The 22,105-nt window shown below is 39.4% G+C and overlaps 1 protein-coding gene across 1 annotated transcript in view; it reads right to left on the bottom strand.

The window, feature by feature from the left end:
• elp3 (elongator acetyltransferase complex subunit 3) overlaps nt 1–22,105 on the bottom strand; it is a 435,450-nt gene that overhangs the window by 93,327 nt on the left and 320,018 nt on the right. The window contains exon 13 of the mRNA XM_051924270.1: nt 7,284–7,511. Within this exon, the coding sequence (XP_051780230.1) occupies nt 7,284–7,511 (228 nt within the window). The remainder of the gene's footprint in view (nt 1–7,283; nt 7,512–22,105) is intronic.

Below are 22,105 nucleotides of genomic sequence, written 5' to 3'. Positions count from 1 at the left end.
ATTGTCCACAGAAACCTGCGAAGCAGCGAAAAATCCGCGATATATATTTAAATATGCTTACATATAAAATCCGCGATGGAGTGAAGCCGCGAAAGGCGAAGCGCGATATAGCGAGGGATTACTGTACACTAATAATACAATCCACAAAAAAAAAAAGTGTAAATATATACAAAAAAGACAAAAAGTGCACTACAAACCCAATTCATATAAACACCACCACCAAAACTATACTATTACTAGGAGATATATCTATATGTACAAAAAGAAGCTATATACAAAAAATAAAGCACAGGCCACTATGCTTGACGTACTTTTTAGATAACCGGGTGTTAAGATTCAGTTGGTTTGAAAAATATGGTTCCTTGTATGTGTGCCGCACAAAACCTGATGGTGACTGGTGTGCTCTCTTTACCAGTGAAAGTGACAGAATGCACATGGGATTATTAATCAGTTCTCCATCTGTTAAGTGGCAAAAATAGCTTGAGTTATTGGCAAGCATGAACATAAAGCTTGTCATCAAGCTGCATTAAAAAGAGCCAGGGTTTTTGTCCAGTCTTATTCTTGTTGGACATAAAACAAGCAGCAAATATCAAAGAAAGTAGACATCTACTAAAGTTAGTGGCAGAGGCTGTGCTTTACTATGGTCACCCGTGTAGTAGTATTAGAGGCAATAGTGAATCTGTGAACGTTAGAGAAGTACCTGTCTCTAATGAGATTACCTGCCAGCCATGATGAAATACTGAAACAACATGTGAAGCATCCAAAGCTAAAAATGCCACTTACTGTTAATGACTTACTTACTGGTTTACATTTTGTGTTGTTGCTGTTCCTGCTTTACATGTCAAAAAGTAAGACAGTTACGTTTTAGTAGTATCAAATAGTATGTTCTATTTTACAGTTGTTTCACATTGTTTATTTAGTTCAGTTACATACAAAAACGTTGGCTGCACTTTGCTTTATAATTAACACTTGTTTTAAGAATTAGAATGACAGACAAGCTAGGCAGTGAATACAAAATAAATGTCCCTGTTTCAATGTAGGTCTATCTTGTATCACTATTTATTTTAATCCTCCACAAAAACCTGATGTGTACCTCACAGCGGTGTGGGGGTGTAATGTCAAGAAGGGGAGGCTATGCCATCAGTGGAGAAGGCCTCGGCTGAACTACTCGCGTTAAGCTAGGTGGACAGGCTCAAAGAGAACCCTGACAATAACGGCTAACACAGGCAACGGTGAAGTAAATGCAGGCAGCTTTGACAGAATATATGTTCGGAAGGGCGATTTGGCATGTCTACTCGACTGCAGTTTTGGTCAGCCTGCTGTGGGCACACTTATTAGACCACACATCGCGATCTTCGTGCCTGTGGACACTGGTTCGTGTGCCAAGAGAGTGGGATTTGTTGCACAAGCATCTCTCACTATAATCCACTCCAAGTGAAGGTATATTATTGGTGGTGTGGTGCGTCTTTTCCAAGTCCTGCGGCGATGGGAGAGTGGTGACGGGCACAGGTGGAGGATACCACTGGGAGTGTCTAGTCGCAAACCTGCACGTAGGTGGCTCAAGTGTGATGGCCGCTTGTTGTAGACCTGGAACTACTGCAACGTCCGTGTCCTACTTGGGTGGCAGAGCCGACTTATTTAGGGATAGCACTGCTCTCTTCAAGAAGAAGGCGAGGATAGAAAAGATTCCTCAAACAAATGCTAGTTCCATCTCCTCCTACTGGTAGACTGCGACCAGTTGGATATCCAGTTTGCGGTTGAAACCTGAGCAAGAGTAAGAATAATCACCAAGAGCGGCCAACACTTCGTTTGGCCACATGGAATGTCCGTACCCTTCTCGACAGCACAGATGGTCATGAGTAAAGGACAGCAATAATTGCCAGAGAGCTATGTCTATACTGCTGCACTCAGCGAAACACGTACTGTATTTCTGGTTACTCACAGTTCACAGAAACTGGAGGTGGATATACCTTTTACTGCATTGGACAACCAGAAGGCATACCTAGACAGGGTGGAGTTGGTTTTGCTATTAAACAGTCCATAGCTACGATGCTGTCTGCTTCACCAGTTGTCATCTCACCTCGCCTGATGTCCATGACAATCGGTCTGCCTCAAGGGGGGCAAGCCACATTGCTGTCCATTTATGCACCAACAATAACAGCCATTAATGAAGACAAAGAAGTATTCTACACAGAGCGGACCAAACCCATTTCTTCTGTCCCATTTAAAAACAAGCTGTTTGTGCTTGGAGACTTCAATGCACGTGTAGGCCGTGACTATAAGACCTGGAAAAGACTACTTGGGCGCCATGGCGTTGGTAACGAGAACTCAAACAGCACCCTGTTACTGGAGTTGTGTGCCAAACATGAACTGGTGGTTATGAACACAGTCTTCCAGCAAGCAAACAAGCATAAAACAACATGGATGCACCCTCGCTCGAAACACTGGCACATACCTGATTATGTATTAGTAAGGAATCGTGATGCCAGAGAAGTTCATTTGACACGGGTCATGCGTGGTACATCATGCTGGTCAGAACATAGACTAGTACGTTGTTCTGTCTTCTTGTCGATCCACCTACTGTACAGACAGCGTCGTGTAACAGCAGTGAGGAAATTAAACGTGGCTTCACTTAAGAACCCAGAAACACAGCTGAAGCTACAATTAGAACTTGCGTCGGAGTTGGCTGACACTGGTGAAGGCTGTGGTGACTGGGACCAGTTTAAGAACACGGTGTATAGCTGTGCTGCAGACGTGGTCGGTTTTCGTAAAACGGGCAACAAAGACTGATTTGATGAACAGGATTCTGAAGCCTGTGTGCTGTTAGATAGAATGCATGCCACACATCTACTCTGGATCAACAACAAACATTGCACTGAAAAAAGACAGGCATATGCTGCTGCAAGAAAAGAGACCCAAGCCCAGCTTCATGCAATGAAGGAATGGTGGTGGGCAGCTAAAGCTATGGAACTTCAAGTGGCAGCAAATCGTCATGACCTGAAGGCATTCTATGACGGCCTGAAAGCCGTGTATGGACCATGCGACTCTGGCAGTGTACCCGTGCGATCCAAAGATGGCAGTTCACTGATCAGAACAAGATCTTGGAATGTTGGGCCAAACACTTTCAAGCAGTATTAAACCAAGAATCCTCGTTTGATGAGAGTGTGCTAGCTGAAATACCACAGTGGTAGATAGCTGACAACCTTGGTATACCCCCATCTGAGCATGCCATCAAATGCATGGCATCTGGAAAGGCGCCAGGAGTAGATGGTCTCGTTCAAGAAATGTTTAAGTATGGGGGCTACCAGCTAGCACACAAACTAACACAACTGTCTGTACAGAACTGGGGACATGAGACAGTACCACAAGATTTCAAGGATGCACAGATAGTCCACATATTCAAACGTAAAGGGGATCGCTCAGTATGTGATGATCATCGAGGCACTGTCCTATTATCTATCCTTGGCAAAATATACTTGCACACGTGATCATGAACAGATTATACACGCACGTGTCCGAAAATGTCATACTGCCTGAGAGTCGGTGTGGGTTCCGTCCTGGCAGTAGCACCCTGGACATGATATTTGCTGCTAGACAGCTTCAGGAGATGTGCCACGAACAAAACAAAGATCTGATGGCTGTGTTTATTGATCTCACCAAAGCCTTTGATTCTGTAAATAGAAAAGGACTTTGGTTCATTCTGCATAAAATTGGCTGACCCAAAAATCTGATGAATATTGTCTCTTCATTTCATGATGGCACGAAAGCTTGCATCACTGAGGATGGCAAAATGTCACAGGAATTCATGGTCTCCAATGGCACGAAGCAGGGCTGCGTGCTTGCCCCACTCCCGTTCAGCATCTTCTTCTCATTTATGCTGTATATAGTTTTCAAAGAGTGCAACATTGGTATTCCAGTACAGTTTAGAACAGACATCTTCAATCTTAGCCGCTTACGGGCCAAGTCCAAAGTCCATAATGCTATCATACGTGACCTCCTATTTGCCGATGATTGTGCTCTCATAGCTCATTCTCTGGATGACCTACAGGGCTTGATGAATCGCTTTGCTGGTGCAGCCAAATGTTTTGGTCTCACTGTCAGCCTCAAGAAGACAGAAGTCATGGTTCAGGCATCTTCCAGTAGTCACCTCCAACAACAAGCAGTGACTGTTGATGGGAGAGCACTTGTATATGTAGACAAGTTTACTTACCTAGACAGTGTCCTGAGCAGTTCTGCGGGCAATGACCACGATATTTCTGCAAGACTCGCCAAAGCCAGCGCATCTTTTGGTAAACTTCAGAATCGCCTCTGGAATGAACATGGAGTTACATTGTCCACAAAACTGGCAGTATATAGAGCCATTGTCCTAACGACTTTATTATATGGATGTGAAACGTGGACACTGTATCGTCGCAATCTGAAGAAGCTAGACCAGTTCAATCTATGCTGTCTCCGCAGAATCATTCATGTGCAGTGGCAAGACATGGTCCCAATACAGAGGTGCTGCGTAAAAGTGGTATGCATGGCATCGAGGCAGTCATGAAAGCTGCACAGCTGCGGTGGGCAGGACATGTGGTGTGCACAGCAGACACTCGGATCCCAAAACAAATCTTCTTTGGCCAGTTGTCAAATGGCCATCGCTCAGTCGGGCGTCCTTTACTCCGATATAAGGACACTCTCAAAGCCAACCTGACGACGTGTGGTCTTAAGAAACAATTTTATCAACTCGCTCTGAACCGGTCCATCTGGCGAGGAATCTGTCATGAAGATGTCCAGCACTTTGAGATGAGCAGACTTGCACAGCTGGAAGCAAGGAGAATGCAAAGGAAAGAAGCAGCAAGACAGCTGGCCAGTGGTGTTTTTACCTATGACGTCTGCAGCAAAACCTGCAAATCCCGAATTGGACTACACTCCCACAAAACTACACATCGATGACGAGACCCGTTGTATCGATGGCTCAGTCCATGATTTATTTTAACACTTTCACAAGAAACCATAAGGCCATGGGAATCTTATATATAAACGTCTACATGTGGAAGTGTGTGTATGTGTCTGTCTGGCCTGGAAGTATGAGGCTACAACATGAAGCTCAAAGAACCGGCAAGGCGGCCCCAAGTTAACCAGTCGGAAGAAGACAGAACTGCTAGGCTACTGCATGAAGTTGAAAGAAAACGACCCTGTCACCAAAGTGAAACCATCGAAGAAAGAAACAAGACAGAAACTAGCTTAGTCGGTGATAGACAAGGGGGGGCGAGCATGTCCGCAAAACAAAACCGCCAACTCTGTGTTTCAATTTTTTTTCTGATGATTTCAATAGTTTCTAGGACCCCAGGTTTTTTACAGCACAGGTTTACACAGCTAGTACATAATATGTACTGAAAATGAACATAATGGTAAGCTAATTAAAAAAAAGGGAGTTTTTTTGGAAAAAAAGACCCACCTCATCTGGGAAGATGGCTACACCCCTGGAATAGGTCTATAAGTATTTATACTAGTGAAAGTTGACTTGATTATTTGACTCTGTACCCCCATTAGCTTTCCACTTGGTAATTCTCATGTCATATGCCGATTTAATGAACCTTGAGGTACACTTACTTTCAGAAAAGGTAAATGTAATTTACAGTATCTATTTCAACGTCTACTGAAGGTTTCTGTTCCCCTAAACAGTACATGAAATTTGAGGATAAAAACACTTTCTTTAGAAAGGTAAGAAATACTAAAGCTTAGACAATTAAATCCAAGGAAAAAATAAGTATCAGGAATTCCTGTATGTATGTGTATGATATGATGTATATTATGATCAAGAGAACAAATATTTTGCTTTGTTCACTCGGTTGCACTGAGCAGTGCATCACTCAGCTCCTCATCAATAAATCAAATGCACTAAAGAGGACAGCTATGTGTTACAATCCACATAATGGGAGAAGGCAGGTAATGTTTTGTCCAGCGTCACATGGTTAAAGTCTCCAGCGATTAGCACAAGCGCCTCGGGGTGCTGCGTTTGCAGTTTAGCAACAGCAGAATGGATGATGTCACCCGCTATCTCCATGTCCGCCTGAGGAGGGATGTATACAATAACAACAATGACGTGTCCAAACTCTCTGGGGAAGTAATAGGGATGCAAACTTACGGCCAACAGTTCGACAACCCCGCAGCAAGTGGAGATTTTGACGTTTACATGTCCAGAGTTGCACCACCTTGTGTTCACATAAAAAGCGATTCCTCCTCCTTTCCGCTTCCCGCAGGTATTTGCATCTCTGTCCACTCTAACTGTGCTAAACTCGGGTAGCTCCATGTGAGCATCTGGGATGGTATTTGTTAGCCATGTTTCACAAAAACACAACAAACTGCATTCTCTGTAGGTCCTGACATTTTTCACCAGCATGGCCAGTTCATCGATCTTATTTGGTAGTGAGTTCACATTTCCCAGGATCACAGAAGGCACCGAAGGTTTGTAACGCCACTTTCTCACAAGCCGCTTCGTCTTTAGCTTAGCTCCGGCTCTGCTGCTACAATATGGCCTTCTTACCTCATCAGGTAAATAGGGAACCATACCGACACGGGCCTTTGTTCTTATCGCTAGAAGTTGACTACCTGAACAGATGAGTCTCGGCGTGTAAAAATCCTTGTCCAAGTAGGAAAAAGTGTCCAGGAAACGAGCCCACATAAAAGAAAGTGGTAGGAGTGATCAGAGAAATAGAGAAAAAAGGTAGAAAGATAAAAAAGATAAAATCCTACACGGAGCTGCTGGAAAGGCTGCCACTCATGGCAGCACCTAACTGATTAATAAAACAAACATAAAAAAAAAAAACTGTATGCCAATAATATTAGTTGTTAGTTAAAAAAAATACAAATATTGTGTACAGAAAAGTGCTAAGTTCAAACACCTAATAACAGTGAGGCATGAACTACCTTGTTCAAACATTTGTTACTGAAAACCAGCTTTTTGTTATTATTCTGATATATACAAATAATGTATTAGCCAATGTGAAACAACTGAACATCTTAATCCAAACCAGTACAGCACCAAGTTTATTCTTTACACTTTTAACATGCAGATCTGTAAATGTTTAACCTTAAGGCGAAAATGTATTTATTGAGCATTTCCACTTCAGTGAGTCATGTAATAACTATACCTCTGAAAGAAGGAAAAAAAAAAAAAAAAACACACACACACACACTATGGAAGCTTTTTTGTTATCAACACGAAAAATAAACATTATAAAACAAACAAAAACTGCTCCACATTTTTATTTGAATTTAATGCCCTTCTCAGTACATACCTGGTGTTGGAATTTGCGAGGGTCTCGACTATTAATTGGTACCAGACTACCATAAACATGAAGCTCACGGACAATAGAAATGTCTCCCTTTAGTTCATTGCGGAAGGACTCTGAAGAGCATTTCCTCAAACGAAGAAGACCAATTAAAATGTCCTGTTTGGGGTCCTCATATGACAAGAAGGTCTCCCAGCTGCCATTTGCAACATAGTCTCTGCGTATGAGCTCCACCTGCATGGAAGAAAACAAGTAACAATAAAAACACAAATCTAGTTCCTAGTTCTATTAGAATAAAAAAGTCATCCAAAGAAATAAAAAAACAATGTAGCAATTGAGTCAGTTAAGCATTAGTGTAATAATGTAAACACTCAAGTTTTCATTTTGTACAGTCTTTACATTTTATAACAACTTTGAAAGCAAGAACCAAAGAATAAGCAAATTAACATATTGTTCAAGTCAAAATTATATGATAAGACAGAAAAATAAATTCCACATTTTAGAACTCATTCTAGAACACAGTCAATATTAGATGATAGGACAGAACAATAAATGCCACATTTTTAGAACAATTAACAGAGAAAAAATTGATACTTGATAATTTAAAGGACAAGTGAAAGATATTTCTTCATGAACATCGAATATATGTATTTGTCATGCAAAATTGTGTTCTAAAGTTAAGCATTTTCTACACATTTAAAAAAGTCCTAGCATTTTATAATGTAATCCATGTGTCAAGGAGCACTACTGGAAAATAAAAGCCTAAAACCTTACCAAATATGTCCTCTTTGAAGTGGGAAAAGAAAACACGCCTTCAGTGTTTATGACATGTTCATGACAACAAAAGGGATCTGGAAATATTCACTTTATCTCATATTCCTTGTACTATTTTTCTCAAGGTATGGACATGTTTTCTATTCACTTGAGTGATATTAGTAGGATTCCTAGGAAGAATCCTCACATAAATGGAGAAGTAAATCAATACAAATACCAAGGACATGGCATGAACAGTTTACTGAGATTTTGTCTTTCGAAAGGTAACCATGCCACTGAGAATTAAAAGTTGTTGTGGAAGATGGCAAACACAAAAAGAGAGTGCAAAGCTGGTCTTCTTTTAAAACGACTGAATCTCATAAAATTGGTGTTTTGATATGTATTGATGTAGATCAATGCTCGTCAACTTTATTGGCTTGAAAAATGGATGTTTTTGGTAACCAATCATGCGGCCTGTACCCAATAATGTTCCATTATAGAATGCCAGGAGTGGCTATGTATTTTTTTTTAATTTATAAAAAATACTTAACTTTAGAACACATTTTCTTGTGGCAAATGCATATATGATGTTTGTGAAGAAATAACATTGATTTAAAAATACCAAACTAGTTCTTTAACAACTGACAAGGTTAACACAAGTCAAACATAGCATTTCATGTAATACAGTACATACCTGCATGAAATAATGAAATTTTAATTACAAATAACATGTCCAAAGATGCTAGAATTGTTAGAAAGTGACATACAGGTGCTGGTCATAAAATTAGAATATCATGACAAAGTTGATTCATTTCAGTAATTCCATTCAAAAAGTGAAACTTGTATATTAGATTCATTCATTACACACAGACTGATGTATTTCAAATGTTTATTTCTTTTAATGTTGATGATTATAACTGACAACTAATGAAATTCCCAAATTCAGTATCTCGGAAAATTAGAATATCAATTAAGACCAATGCAAAAAAAGGATTTTTAGAAATGTTGGCCAACTGAAAGGTATGAACATGAAAAGTATGAGCATGTACAGCATTCAATATTTAGTTGGGGCTCCTTTGGCCTGGATTATTGCAGCAATGCGACGTGGCATGGAGTCGATCAGTCTGTGGCACTGCTCAGGTGTTATGAGAGCCCATGTTGCTCTGATAGTGGCCTTCAGCTCTTCTGAATTGTTGAGTCTGGTGTATTGCATCTTCCTCTTCACAATACCCCATAGATTTTCTATGGGGTTAAGGTCAGGCGAGTTTGCTGGCCAATCAAGAACAGGGATACCATGGTCCTTAAACCAGGTACTGGTAGCTTTGTCACTGTGTGCAGGTGCCAGGTCCTGTTGGAAAATGAAATCTGCATCTCCATAAAGTTCGTCAGCAGCAGGAAGCATGAAGTGCTCTAAAACTTCCTGGTAGACGGCTGCGTTGACCTTGGACCTCAGAAAACACAATGAACCAACACCAGCAGATGACATGGCACCCCAAACCATCACTGACTGTGGAAACTTTACACTGGACCTTACGCAACGTGGATTCTGTGCCTCTCCTCTCTTCCTCCAGACTCTGGGAGCTTGATTTCCAAAGAAATGCAAAATTTACTTTCATCAGAGAACATAACTTTGGACCACTCCGCAGCAGTCCAAAGGCGAGACGCTTCTGACACTGTCTCTTGTTCAAGAGTGGCTTGACACAAGGAATGCGACAGCTGAAACCCATGTCTTGCATACGTCTGTGCGTGGTGGTTCTTGAAGCACTGACTCCAGCTGCAATCCACTCTTTGTGAATCTCCCCCACATTTTTGAATGGGTTTTGTTTCACAATCCTCTCCAGGGTGCAGTTATCCCTATTGCTTGTACACTTTTTTCTACCACATCTTGTCCTTCCCTTCACCTTCTATTAATGTGCTTGGACACAGAGCTCTGTGAACAGCCAGCCTCTTTAGCAATAACCTTTTGTGTCTTGCCCTCCTTTTGCAAGGTGTCAATGGTCGTCTTTTGGACAACTGTCAAGTCAGCAGTCTTCCCCATGATTGTGTAAACTAAAGAACTAGACTAAGAGAGACCATTTAAAGGCTTTTGCAGGTGTTTTGAGTTAATTAGCTGATTAGAGTACGGCACCAGGTGTCTTCAATATTGAACCTTTTCACAATATTCTAATTTTCCGAGATACTGAATTTGGGACTTTCATTAGTTGTCAGTTATAATCATCAACATTAAAAGAAATAAACATTTGAAATACATCAGTCTGTGTGTAATGAATGAATCTAATATACAAGTTTCACTTTTTGAATGGAATTACTGAAATAAATCAACTTTGTCATGATATTCTAATTTTATGACCAGCACCTGTAGTTTGACTATGAAGTGTGTTTAAGAACACAGAACAACAAAAGAGGCATTTCAGATACAATTTGGTAGATTGTATAATAAACAAATGTAAACTGTGTGTCGAATATGCAATTTGTCATGCCTTTAAAAGCATTTTATTAAGACTATGGTTAATTTAAACAGGACATTACAAGAATTACAGTAAGAAATATGACTATGTCATCTCTGATTTAGGTTAGTTTGCATATTCAGTTTTTGAACTCTAAAACTCTAGGGGGTCATTGCACATGTGTAGTAAGTTATGAAAAACCCAACCTAGTTTACTTGTTAATGCGGGAATATTGTAGGGCAGACTGATATTATCCATTTTTCCAGGATGGATCCCTAGTCTTGAAGTAGCGAACTGCTGCCAGTCACTTTTAATGCCAGCTGAAAGTCTCAGTTTGTCTGACTGGGCCTCCTTTTGGAATATAGCATCTGTAGCCTTATCTGATTAAAAGATCGATTCCAGACCATGTAACAGCCAGGGACATCTCTCTCTAAGGTGCAAAATGAACTCATGCTCTGAACAAAGGACCATAAACCCAGGATGAGTAACATTAATTGACAGAACTTTGCACTAATGGTCAACCAAGTGGATGGGCTTATGTGCACTCAAGAAGCTAATAACACGACCAGTATTCCTTCCTATAAAAAAAACTCCCTGTAACACCCTAATTAATTGCTCTTCTCAGGATTCATAAGTAATGTGCCTTTTCCTATAAGAGAGGAAAGTTCTGTCTAAGCCAAGATATAAAATTGACAAGTCACATGCCTCTTTCTGCAGAAGAGAACAAGTTAAAATAAGCTGTCGTTATTTGATGTTTTTGTCGTTTATATATATATATATATATATTTGCATATACACAGCTTCTATTATCCTTATGTTATAAATAAATTGTATTATTTTGCTCATTTCAACAAGCATGTCTGGGTTATTTGTGAAAGAAGTGCTGCCCATTTTTCAAATCACAACAGAGAAAGTGAAAGTGTTAATGCAGGCTTTCGCCGATTTATGAACTTTGTTCATATCTCTCCATATTTCTGGCATCCCAGCTGGAAAGTGAAACAAAGATCCTATACCCCATTACCTGCATTAATTTGCCGTTAATGGGTGGGTGTCTTATTAATTATTAATCATTAAAAATCCTACAATATACAGTAATTAAACAAATACCACAGATTAATTAATCCATCATTCTTTATACCTCACTTAAAATGATACAGTGCCACTGATATTTACCTGTTGTGGCAGACGACAGGGGAAGCTCCCTGACTAGAACGTCCCAAAGACAGAAGGACCAGGGGAGACAACATATTTGGGACAACACCCTGGAATACGCTGGGATAGCTCAGCACCGGGAGTGCTGCCGGAAACTAATTGGAGAGCACCTGGAATACTTCTGGTTACGATATTAAAGAGTCCGCCTCATTCCATTCTGAGAGCCAGAGTCGGGAAGTGGAGGACAGACCTTGCAAGGAGAGGAGTTGAGGTGGCAGAAGAAAAAGAAAACTAGTTAAAGGTGAGAAAGAAAGAAGGGACATAGCTATTTTGAGGGAATTGTGCACTGTGGGCAGTGTGTAAGTAAGAAGAAAATAAATCGTGTGTGCTTTGGGAGTTGTGAGTCTACGTGCCTGTCTGTGTTGGGGCTGATAAGGTTCCACACTATGTTTAAACTTTTAAGTGTCACAGGAAATTGTTTGAATTGAAAACAGCTAATTTATTACATACAGTATATTTATATGTTCTGCTTCACAGAGTCTCTTCTAAAAGCAAAGCAGATAATAAAACAAAAGAATAAAAAAATGAAATGTCATTGTTAATTAAGTATAGGCCAGATTTTTCTTGCAACTTCCTATTAGCCAGAAAAGCATTAGCCAATATTAAAGTGTACAAATGTGCTGTGGTGTGATTACAGTGAATGCATACTGTTGGCAACCATTTATGCAGCACAATAATTTTGACTACAAAATTTACCAGCAGAAGTGAAAGCATAAGTTTTACAAGTAATAATCAGAGGTAAAAGAATCTCATTTGAAAGTAAATGATTTTTCAAAACAGAAAAATGTGCATCTCACAAGAAATCAAACAAGCATTTTACTTTAAATTCGGCTCCATCTGTCCAGCAGTTGAATTTCAGGATCAAGTTTTAACCCTTAAACCACCACATAGTTGGGGGTTAATGCACCCCTGGGGGCCAAATACTTTTTTGCTGCACTTTTAAAATAAACGTCACCATTCACAACAGAAAATGTGAAATTTTAACGGAACATATTTTTTTTCATGCAAAGAGAATCACAATTATTGCAACACTGATCATTTTACATACTGCTAATGAACTGTAAAAACTTTTTAAAAAAACTACTGCAACAATCTATTATTATGTGTACAAGGTGCAACTGACGCCATTGATGAAATTCAGTAAATCACAGAGTCAACTGCGCTTGAACTGGCTGCACGCAAGAACACAGAGCGTAACGCTGACGCTTGCAGACTAGTCTAGTGCAGTGGCTGAATCCCAGGTGTTGCTGCAGTTCTGCCGGGGCCAGCAGTGGTCATGAGCTGGCTGCTCAATGAATATACAGTACTGACTGATCAGCTCCGGTGTGCTGGCAAATTGCTCTGTGAAGCGACTATAGCCGGTTGTGGCGTTCAATGAATAAACGTCGCCGAATATACTCGGCCCCTGCGTGCCAGCAAATTGCACTGAGACATGACTATAGCCGGTTGCAGCATTTAATGAATATACGTCACCAAATATACTGGACTCCGGTGTGCTTTAAAATTGCACTGGAAACCGACTCTAGCTGGTTGCGGCGTTCAACAAATGTACTTTGCTCCAGCGTGCTGGCAAATTGCATTGGGAACCGACTATAGCCGGTTCCAGTGGTTTAAGGGTTAAAATGAAATGTATGACCATATTTAAGATTTTTGAGCAAACAGGCAATCACTTCAACTGTCTTGAAAAAAAACATCAAAAATAGTTTGTATGCTTCCCTGTCAGCCAAAGATGCTCTTCTCCTGTCTCTAGGGAAAACTGGACTATATCAAAATTGTATAAAATGGTGCTTTAATGCAATGTGCTTTATTACCTGATTAAAAGTGCACAATTATTCAGTTGCATAGAAATAAAACATTACTTTATGCACAGAGGTGGCCTTAGGGGTGTGTGGGGGCCTAGGGCTGACCAACCCCACGCGGGGCCGGTTACGTCAAATGCGGTCACCGGTATATAAGGACTGTATAAACTTGTGCACGAATTTAATAAAAAAAAAAAAATATGTTAACATACACCAGATTTTCTCATTACAGTATTCAGCTAAATTTTTGCAAGATAACATGCAGACTTTATCAAAATATAATGATATAATCTATTAAAAAAGTGCAATTCATAATTCATGACAATACCACGACAGTGCGATATGTGATGTAGTGTCATGCGAAAATTAGTAGGACCTCTTCTAGAAAAGTACCCAAATTGCAAGTATACTCTAAGTCTCGATATGCAGGATGTCATAGTAATAACTCACGTTGATGTCATGTCAGCCAGTTATTATTAGCGATACATGTTTTTGTGCATTAATATTCAGAATATGGAATGTTTTCAAAGATGTACATGTACGGAATTTGACCTTGAAGAGGGTTCCTCTTAGAAGCAACTCAAATTTTATATATATACATATTTATATACACATAGTGGAACCTCGGTTCACGAACGTCTCTGAACACGTACAAATCGGGTTACAACCATAAAGTTCGCCAAACTTTTGGATCTGTTCATGACCACACATTCGGTATACAAACAAGCCAGTTTCCCTTTCGGTTTGTGCGTGCCGATGATTTCCGCACGTGTTCAGTCTCTCCCTGTGCAGCGAGCGAGTGAGCGCGAGACAGAAAGAGAGACAGACAGACGTGAGAGAGAGAGAGAGGGCTGGCCACATAAGGCCGAGAAGGCAGTTAAAGAATGCACTGGGCTTGTTTTTAAAGAGACTGATTCGAGCATTGTTTTAAACTCGTTGTATTTAATGAAGACTTTTTTCTATTGGATTTTAACCTCCATTTCTCTTCTGTTTACAGCGATCGGTTCGTAGTGTGCATTGTTGCAATGTTACTTTTCTTAGTTGTTTATTAAATTCCGGATTTTTCAAATGTTCATTTTTTTCCCCTGTGCTTAAAACTCATTAGAAAAAAAGTGTTTTTAGCAAGCGGTTCGTAGCGGTACAGCGTAAACTCTTAGTTTTCTCTGTTGTTCAAGGTTTTCACATTTAGTTTACTATTACGCTGTGCATTCTATGGTATGATTAACTATATTTGTGCTTAAAAATCTTAAAAAAAATATATTTACATACAGTTCGTATGGTCTGGAATGGATTAATTGTATTTACATACAATCCTATGGGGAAAATTACTTCAGGTCACGACCAAATCGGGTTACGACCAGAGTTTTGGAACGAATTACGGTCGTGACCCGAGGTTCCACTGTATATATATATATATATATATATATATATATATATATATATATATATATATACACATACATACAGACTGGAGAATATAATTTGACAAACCCACTGAAACGGGACACGCAGACCTCAAAAGCGGGGGCCCCCTTAGGTGCAGGGCCTGGGGCAGTTGCCCCACTTACCACCCCCAAACGCCGCTCTTGTTTATTCAGTTGCTGTGTATATTCCCTATTGTAAGAGCCAATCTTTGAAATTTAATGCTTAAAATTAAATACATATAGTGTTTGCTTGACTCCTACAGAAGAATAGCTAATAGAATATAATTTTCTTTCATAGCCATAGACAATGGTATAGCCTTTTACCCCCTGTAAATTGATATGAGATAGAACTTTCTTGCAATATCTGAGATACAGTGTGTTAATTAAGTCAGTTTTTAATTGTTGTTTAGAACAGGTCCCATAGCTATTAGGACTGAAATACCCATTTACAGCATAAAAACGGGATACGCATACAGTTTTCTAACAGTTTAGAAATGGTTTGACTGTATAACCAAATTTAAAGAAATGAAACAAGATTTATAAGCTTAAAACAGAGCTTAAATTAAAAAAATAACTTTTTCTTTACTTTGCAATACCAATTTTTTCTCTGTTTGTGTGAACTGTTTTACTCTGAATTTTTACTAAAGCTTTTAAAAAGATATTTTGCCTGCAGAATCATTTCAAAGCATCAAGCCTTTTGTCAGAATCCCATTAAACATACTGAAGCTGCAGAACTTTGGTAATTTTGTGTAAACTCAGCTACAATGTTCCGTTAGAAAACTTGCCATCTGAAGGTATTCAACTGGAAACTACCATCTGATGACACTCATTCTCCAGACCTCATCAACAAAAGAAAAAGAACCGAGCTACTGTGCTCTTATCTTATATCTTTGCATGATTGCAAATGAAAGCAAGGTTGCCATATTGGAACTTGGGAAGATTTAAGAGAGTGTGTTATGATATAAGGCATCTAATCTCGGATGATCGCTTGTGCTTTTGTCCGAGTTAACACTAGAATCTCTGAAGCCTACGAAAAAACGTGGAATCCTGGGCCACCTTAAATTCCTTCACACCTCCTTATCAGCATCTTTTGTTTTGCAAATGTGTTGATCAACACTGGCAGCAGGCAGCCTGCTATCCCATTCCCCACCAACGCAGCTTTAGTCGTACACAAAGTTCACCCAGCTCAAGTTTGTTTACTTGGGTGTGAGGTGCCTGGAGTGGTATAGGGTAAATAATATATTGTATTATAATATAATATAAATAATATATATTTATACATGTGTGTTCTGTGTCTACAACGATCTGTGTAAATGTTGGATGAAAGGAAATGAGGGGCAAGAAATATGGAACACATAACTAGAACAGAAACTTTCTTCATGTTCTACTAATAATTAGCCAAATGCTGATGTGAAGTGTATAATGTGTGAAGACTGAAGTCCAAATATCAAATAAAGACCTTCACAAAAGACCCAGATATAATTAACAAGTGCGCTTTTTTTCAAAAATGTAACCAAAATAAAAGAAATTGGCATAGGGTACGACACCCATACCCACACATACGTAGGTTGGCTAATGTAGAGGTAAGAACTGCTGTCTTCAAGTCGAGAGGTGGCGGGTTTGATCCCAGGATTTTCACGGATTAAGTGTTGTGAGCAGTGAGCGGCTATTTATTACTACTATTATAGAGTAAAAATATACATTTGATTTATTTAAGCCTGTAACAGCCGGCATAAATTTATGGTACTTGTAAAAGTTAGCTTTTGTTTCATTATTCACTTTTATTCTCTCAGTCACGTTCACCCTCCCCCGATCTGACACTTGTTAGTTTTCAAATAAAGACATGCTATAATAGAGGTGAACTCAGATGAGGATAAAGGCTCTACATCACAGAAAGAGAACAGAAGCCCTCCACACAAGAAACACCCTCTCACACATAAGAACAATGCAGCTGCAACAGGCGTAATGGCGAAACACTGTGTTGCTGAAGCACCCCGATTGTGACATAGCTGTTGCTAACAAGCGGTTTGTCTGGAAACGTACTGTCAGAGACTCACGCTGCTGTGATTATGTCAATGTCCAAGTACGGCTCAAGTGAAGTTTCCGGGAGTGATCCGAGTACAGTCTCAAAGCCAGAGAATGTGATTAGGGATCTTAAAGATCACGTACAGATAAGGCAAGTTAGTCAATTAAATGGCTAAAATGTTAGCCCAACAAAAGGAGGCTCCTGTACCTCCTGGTGAAGTACCACACAAACAGGTCCCTTTATTTGCAGGTGACAGATTGACTTATGCAGACTTTATCAGGGCCTTTGATCCTGCTGTTGGGGATGTGTAAGAGAATCCTCAAGATAAGTTAGATTATCTAATTCAATATAATTGAGGTCCAGGCTGTGTATGACTGCCACCAAGTCAAGGTCTACACAAAGGCCAGAAAACAACTTGAAAGTTACAATGGTGACCAAGTATTCATAGCTGATGCATACTTGGAAAAGGCACTGATGTGGCCTCAAATAAAGCAGAATGATGGAGCGACTCTGAGAGACTATGTAGCCTTTCTTGAAAACTGTATGGACACCATGGGAAATGCAGGGATTTGTGACGCATTCAACAACAATCCAAATACTCATATAATAATCTCAAAGCTCCCATATTTTTAACAAGATAAGTGGTGAATCTGGGCCTTTGAATTTAAAGAAAAGGAAGAGAGAAGGGTAGGTACTGAACTCCTAATCACCTTTCTACATCGACAGGCAAGGATGATGATGGATCCCTTTTATGGAAATGTTTCACAAGGTAGCGCTGAGAAAAAGGAAAAAAACAACAAAGGTAGGTCTCCTCTGAAGTTTGATCAGAGATCAGGAAGTATTTTCACTACAAGTACTTCTGATGCTGCTTAAAAGGGGAATCGAGAAACCTCGGTCAAAAAGACTTGTTACTGCTGTCTGTTCATTTAAAAAGCCTTGCGTATTCTGCAATGGCCAGCATACCCTTGTTGAATAAATTAAAGAGCTGCTGCATAAAGACAGAATTGACTTTTTGAAATCTAAAGGTTTATGTTTTCGCTGTTTCAAACAGGGGAAACTTGGTAAGAATTGTAAAGAAAGAATGAAGTGTCAAATATGTTATTTGCAGCACCCAGACATCTTCTACATCAAAAAAGAGGATGGAGGAACATCTAAAGCTACATCCAGTGGGACAACATCAACAGAAGGGGAAACCAAGAAGGGAACTTGCACCCTTTACTGGGGCCGGAGAAGAATACGCACTGCATGTGGTCCATGTTAAGGTAAAATCTAAGAAGAGTGAAAGTTATTTAGAAACATACGCCCTTATATACCAATTTGTACTGAAAACCTACAGAGATGGTTAAACCTTCATGAAAGAACTCAAATATTCCTGAAAAAAGTAAACAATCATAATGATGATTCAAAGGTGCCAACTAAATGTTATATCTTATCAGATTTGCAAGTCTGTGGTCTCAATGATAATGCATATATTGATGTGCCAAAGGTCTATACAAAGGTCTCTGTTCCAGTGGAAAGAGAAAATATTCCACAACAAGATGACATTGAGAATTGGACATATCTTGAGGAGGTACGTCTACCATTCATAGACTCTGAAGTTGATCTTTCAATAAGTGTCAAAATCCCCAAGGCCTTCAAGCCATGGCAGATGTGAAAGAAAATGTAACTGCTTGCAAGGTACTAAGGATTAAAAGCTGTTTTATTATAATGGCAGGTTATTCATACAGGCATCTGCCATAAGATAAGGTGAAGTAAGCTGAACTTGGGTAACTTCCTTTTTTTTTTTAGGAACACGTCTGCTAGACACAGGAAAGGTGACCTTTCCTTCTTTGGGGCCCCACTTGACATGTAAACAAATAAGAAAGGGTTGGCCGATTTGATAAAATGCTTAGATGCTGTTTCATAAGTAAGGGGGAGGGAGACAAATGAATATTAAAAGCCGACTGAAACTGGGAAACTTTGCTCTTCTGCTTTGCAAAGCATGAATCCATGTACACATCTGTGACTGAATAAAGACTGATTGATTGAACTATTCCTGTCTTCCTCAAGGGTTACTTTCACACAGATCATACCTAGCAAACCAGGTGGACCTCGTGCTGTAAAAACTGCACTTGGATGGATGATCAGTGGGCCAAATAAAGTATTGTATGACTTTGCAAAACACGGTGGTAAGCTGTCTAAACATTCAATCAATTGTGTGTCAATAACAGAAATAGTACAATTCAGACTTTCCAGAGTGCACCTGTGAGGATGAGGAGGAAATGTCACAGGAAGTCATCAAGTTCATGCACACAGTCTCAGAATCTACAAGACTGGTAGGAGGCCACTATTGTTTAAATTTGCCTCTGAAGGATGAAACACTTAAAATGCCAAACAATTGCTGTATTGTAGAACAGCGTGCTATTGGACTCAAAAGAGCTAATCAAAAATTCAGGTTTCCATCATGAAAGACATTATTGAGAATTGTTACGCTTTCAGAATACCCAGTCACCTACCAGGTAACTTAATGAACAACTGTTAAAAGATCCTGACTTAACTAACACTCTCACTGGTGTCCTCACAAAATTCAGAGAGGAGCCAGTAGCATTAATGGCAGACATTAAATCAATGTTCTACCAAGTTAAAGTCCCAGATAAAGATGCTGATCTCTTATGCTTTTTGTGGTAGCCTGAAGGTAATCTAAGTAAAGAACTGGAGAAATTTAAAATGACAGTGCATGTTTTTAGTACTACTTCTTCACCCAGTTGTGCTTCTTATGCTTTGTGTAGAGCATAGAATGCTTTATCAAAAGCACCACATGGCCATAAGGCCCAAGTTTCTTATTGAAGCCCGAACATGACTGGTCAAAAAGAGTAGACCAACTGAACGATTCACTCTTTGAAGAAGATCCAAAAACTTCTGCAGAGGACAAGAATAGACCAGAGTAGAGGACTGGACCGAGCTCATCAATATACTAATCACTAAGTTTTCGGAATGACTACTTGAAGAAAACAGTGGCTTGACTCCTCAAGTTTAAATACATACTGCTACACATAAAAATTGAAATAAAAACATTTCACTAAAAGTCAGTCAATCTGGAAGTAATCCAGCAGAACAAAAAACACTCATCACAGAGAACATGAAAAAGTATAAACTGACTTTAACACTAGCATTACCAAAGCTTATGATAAAACTCGTAAATCCGGCCCGCCTTAAATCCATTCGCACCTCTATTTATCTTTTGTCTTGTAAATGTGTGTGGCTTTTTATCGTGATTTCTTTAGTAGTACAGCAGTAAGAACTGACTCCTATTCGAGCCTTCCCATGTTCCAAAATAAATGTTTTGAGTAGTGAGCTGCTCTTATTGTTACTATTATAAAATAAAAACATACATTTGAGTTGAGTCTGTAACAGATGTTGTAAATGTATGGTACTTGTAAAGGTTAGCGTTTTTTTTTTTTTCTATTCAGTTTTATTCTCTCAGTCGTGTTCACACTTGCCCCGATCTGACACTGTTAGTTTTCAAATAAAGACGTGCTACAACAGAGGTGAACTCAGATGAGGACCTATTTTTTAGCCTATACAGCTCTAGGTACCGGACTCCCTTATAAACAAGGCTTGAGCTGGGAGAGATTTTTGCCATTGCTGTGGCGGTGGGAGGATGGGATAGCAGGCTGCTTGGGATTATTGACACATTTATAAGACAAAAGAAGCTGACGGAGAGGTGCAAGCGGATTTAAGGTGGGCTGGATTTACAAGTTTTTTCATAAGCTTTGGCAATTCTAGTGTTAAAACCAAGCCCAATTTCTCTAGAAGATTTAGCTAAAGTTGAAAAACGCCTTAGTCAACTGCAAGAATTTCCAGAAGAATTAAAGGCTTTAAAGAAAAATGCTTGTGTAAAAACAAACAGTCAAATCTTCAAACTTGACCCAGTCATACAAGATGGAGTATTGAGAGTTGGAGGAAGACTCGACAAAGCTGCTATGCCAGATGAAGATAAGCATCCAGCAATTCTTCACAAGCATTCAAATACTGCTTCCCTTATATTACAGCACATTCATAAAGAAATTGGACACTGTGAGTGCAATTGTAGGCCCGCGCAACTATGCCACAAATACTGGATACCTCAAGCAAACTCGATTATTCTGCACAACAGACAGAAGGCACAATGCAAAAGCAGGTGAGCAAAAATGGCAGATTTGCTGGAAGATCGCCTAGTACCAGATCAACCACCTTTTTCCAGTGTTGGAGTTGATTATTTTGGCAAGTAATTTTCACTTGTTTAACAATCAGAGCTGTACATATTTAAGATTGCACACAGCTTGGACACTGATTCATGCATTAATATCATTTGCAGAAGAGGATGCTAAAATCATGCATTCAGATAATGGAACAAAGTTTTTTGGAGCAGAAAGAGAGCTATGAGAAGCAATTAAAAATCTTGACCAAGAAATCAGCAAAGCTATGATGAAGAAAGAAATCAAATGAATCTTCTATCCACCATCAGCCTCTTATCAAGGTGGAGTATGGGAGAGACAAATTAGAAACATAAGAAAAATTCTAAGCTCAATATTTAACCAACAAACACTCAACGATGAAGGTCTCCAAACAGTGATGTGTGAAGTCGAATCAATTATCAATAACGGATCCCTCACTAAGACGTCAAACGACCCAAATGACCTGGAGGCACTCACACCCAATCACTTGTTGGGTTGTGTCTTCAATAACAGCATGCCTCTAGGACTTTTTTTCTGAAAACGACAAGTACACTTGAAGACACTGGAAGCAAATTCAATACATGGGTGATTTGTTTTGGAAAAGATGGTCTAAAGAGTATTTGCCAATGGCTAGTAGCAAGAAGAAATTTGGAACCAGGGGACACTATTTTAATTGTAGATGATGCTGCACCCTACAATTCCTAGGTAATGGGTCGAGTCATCGTGACAATGTCAGATGCCAAAGGTACAGTCAGAAGAGTTTGTGTGCAGACCAAAACCAGCACAATGAACAGACTCGTGAATAAACTGTGCCTGCTTCAAGAAACAGTTAATACTTGAAATAAGAAATTCTTAAATGTTTGTTTGCAGTTTTATTGCTAGGGTTTTGAAAAGCATAGTTAGTATAAAATATCATTTGTGGCTCTTTCAAGTAAAATATAGTAATTGTCTTGGCTCCTGCATAAACAATT

The sequence above is a fragment of the Erpetoichthys calabaricus genome, chromosome 3 (genome assembly GCF_900747795.2).
Source record: "Erpetoichthys calabaricus chromosome 3, fErpCal1.3, whole genome shotgun sequence".
NCBI classification, from domain to species: domain Eukaryota; kingdom Metazoa; phylum Chordata; class Cladistia; order Polypteriformes; family Polypteridae; genus Erpetoichthys; species Erpetoichthys calabaricus.
This window is presented reverse-complemented; position numbering and strand designations above follow the sequence as displayed.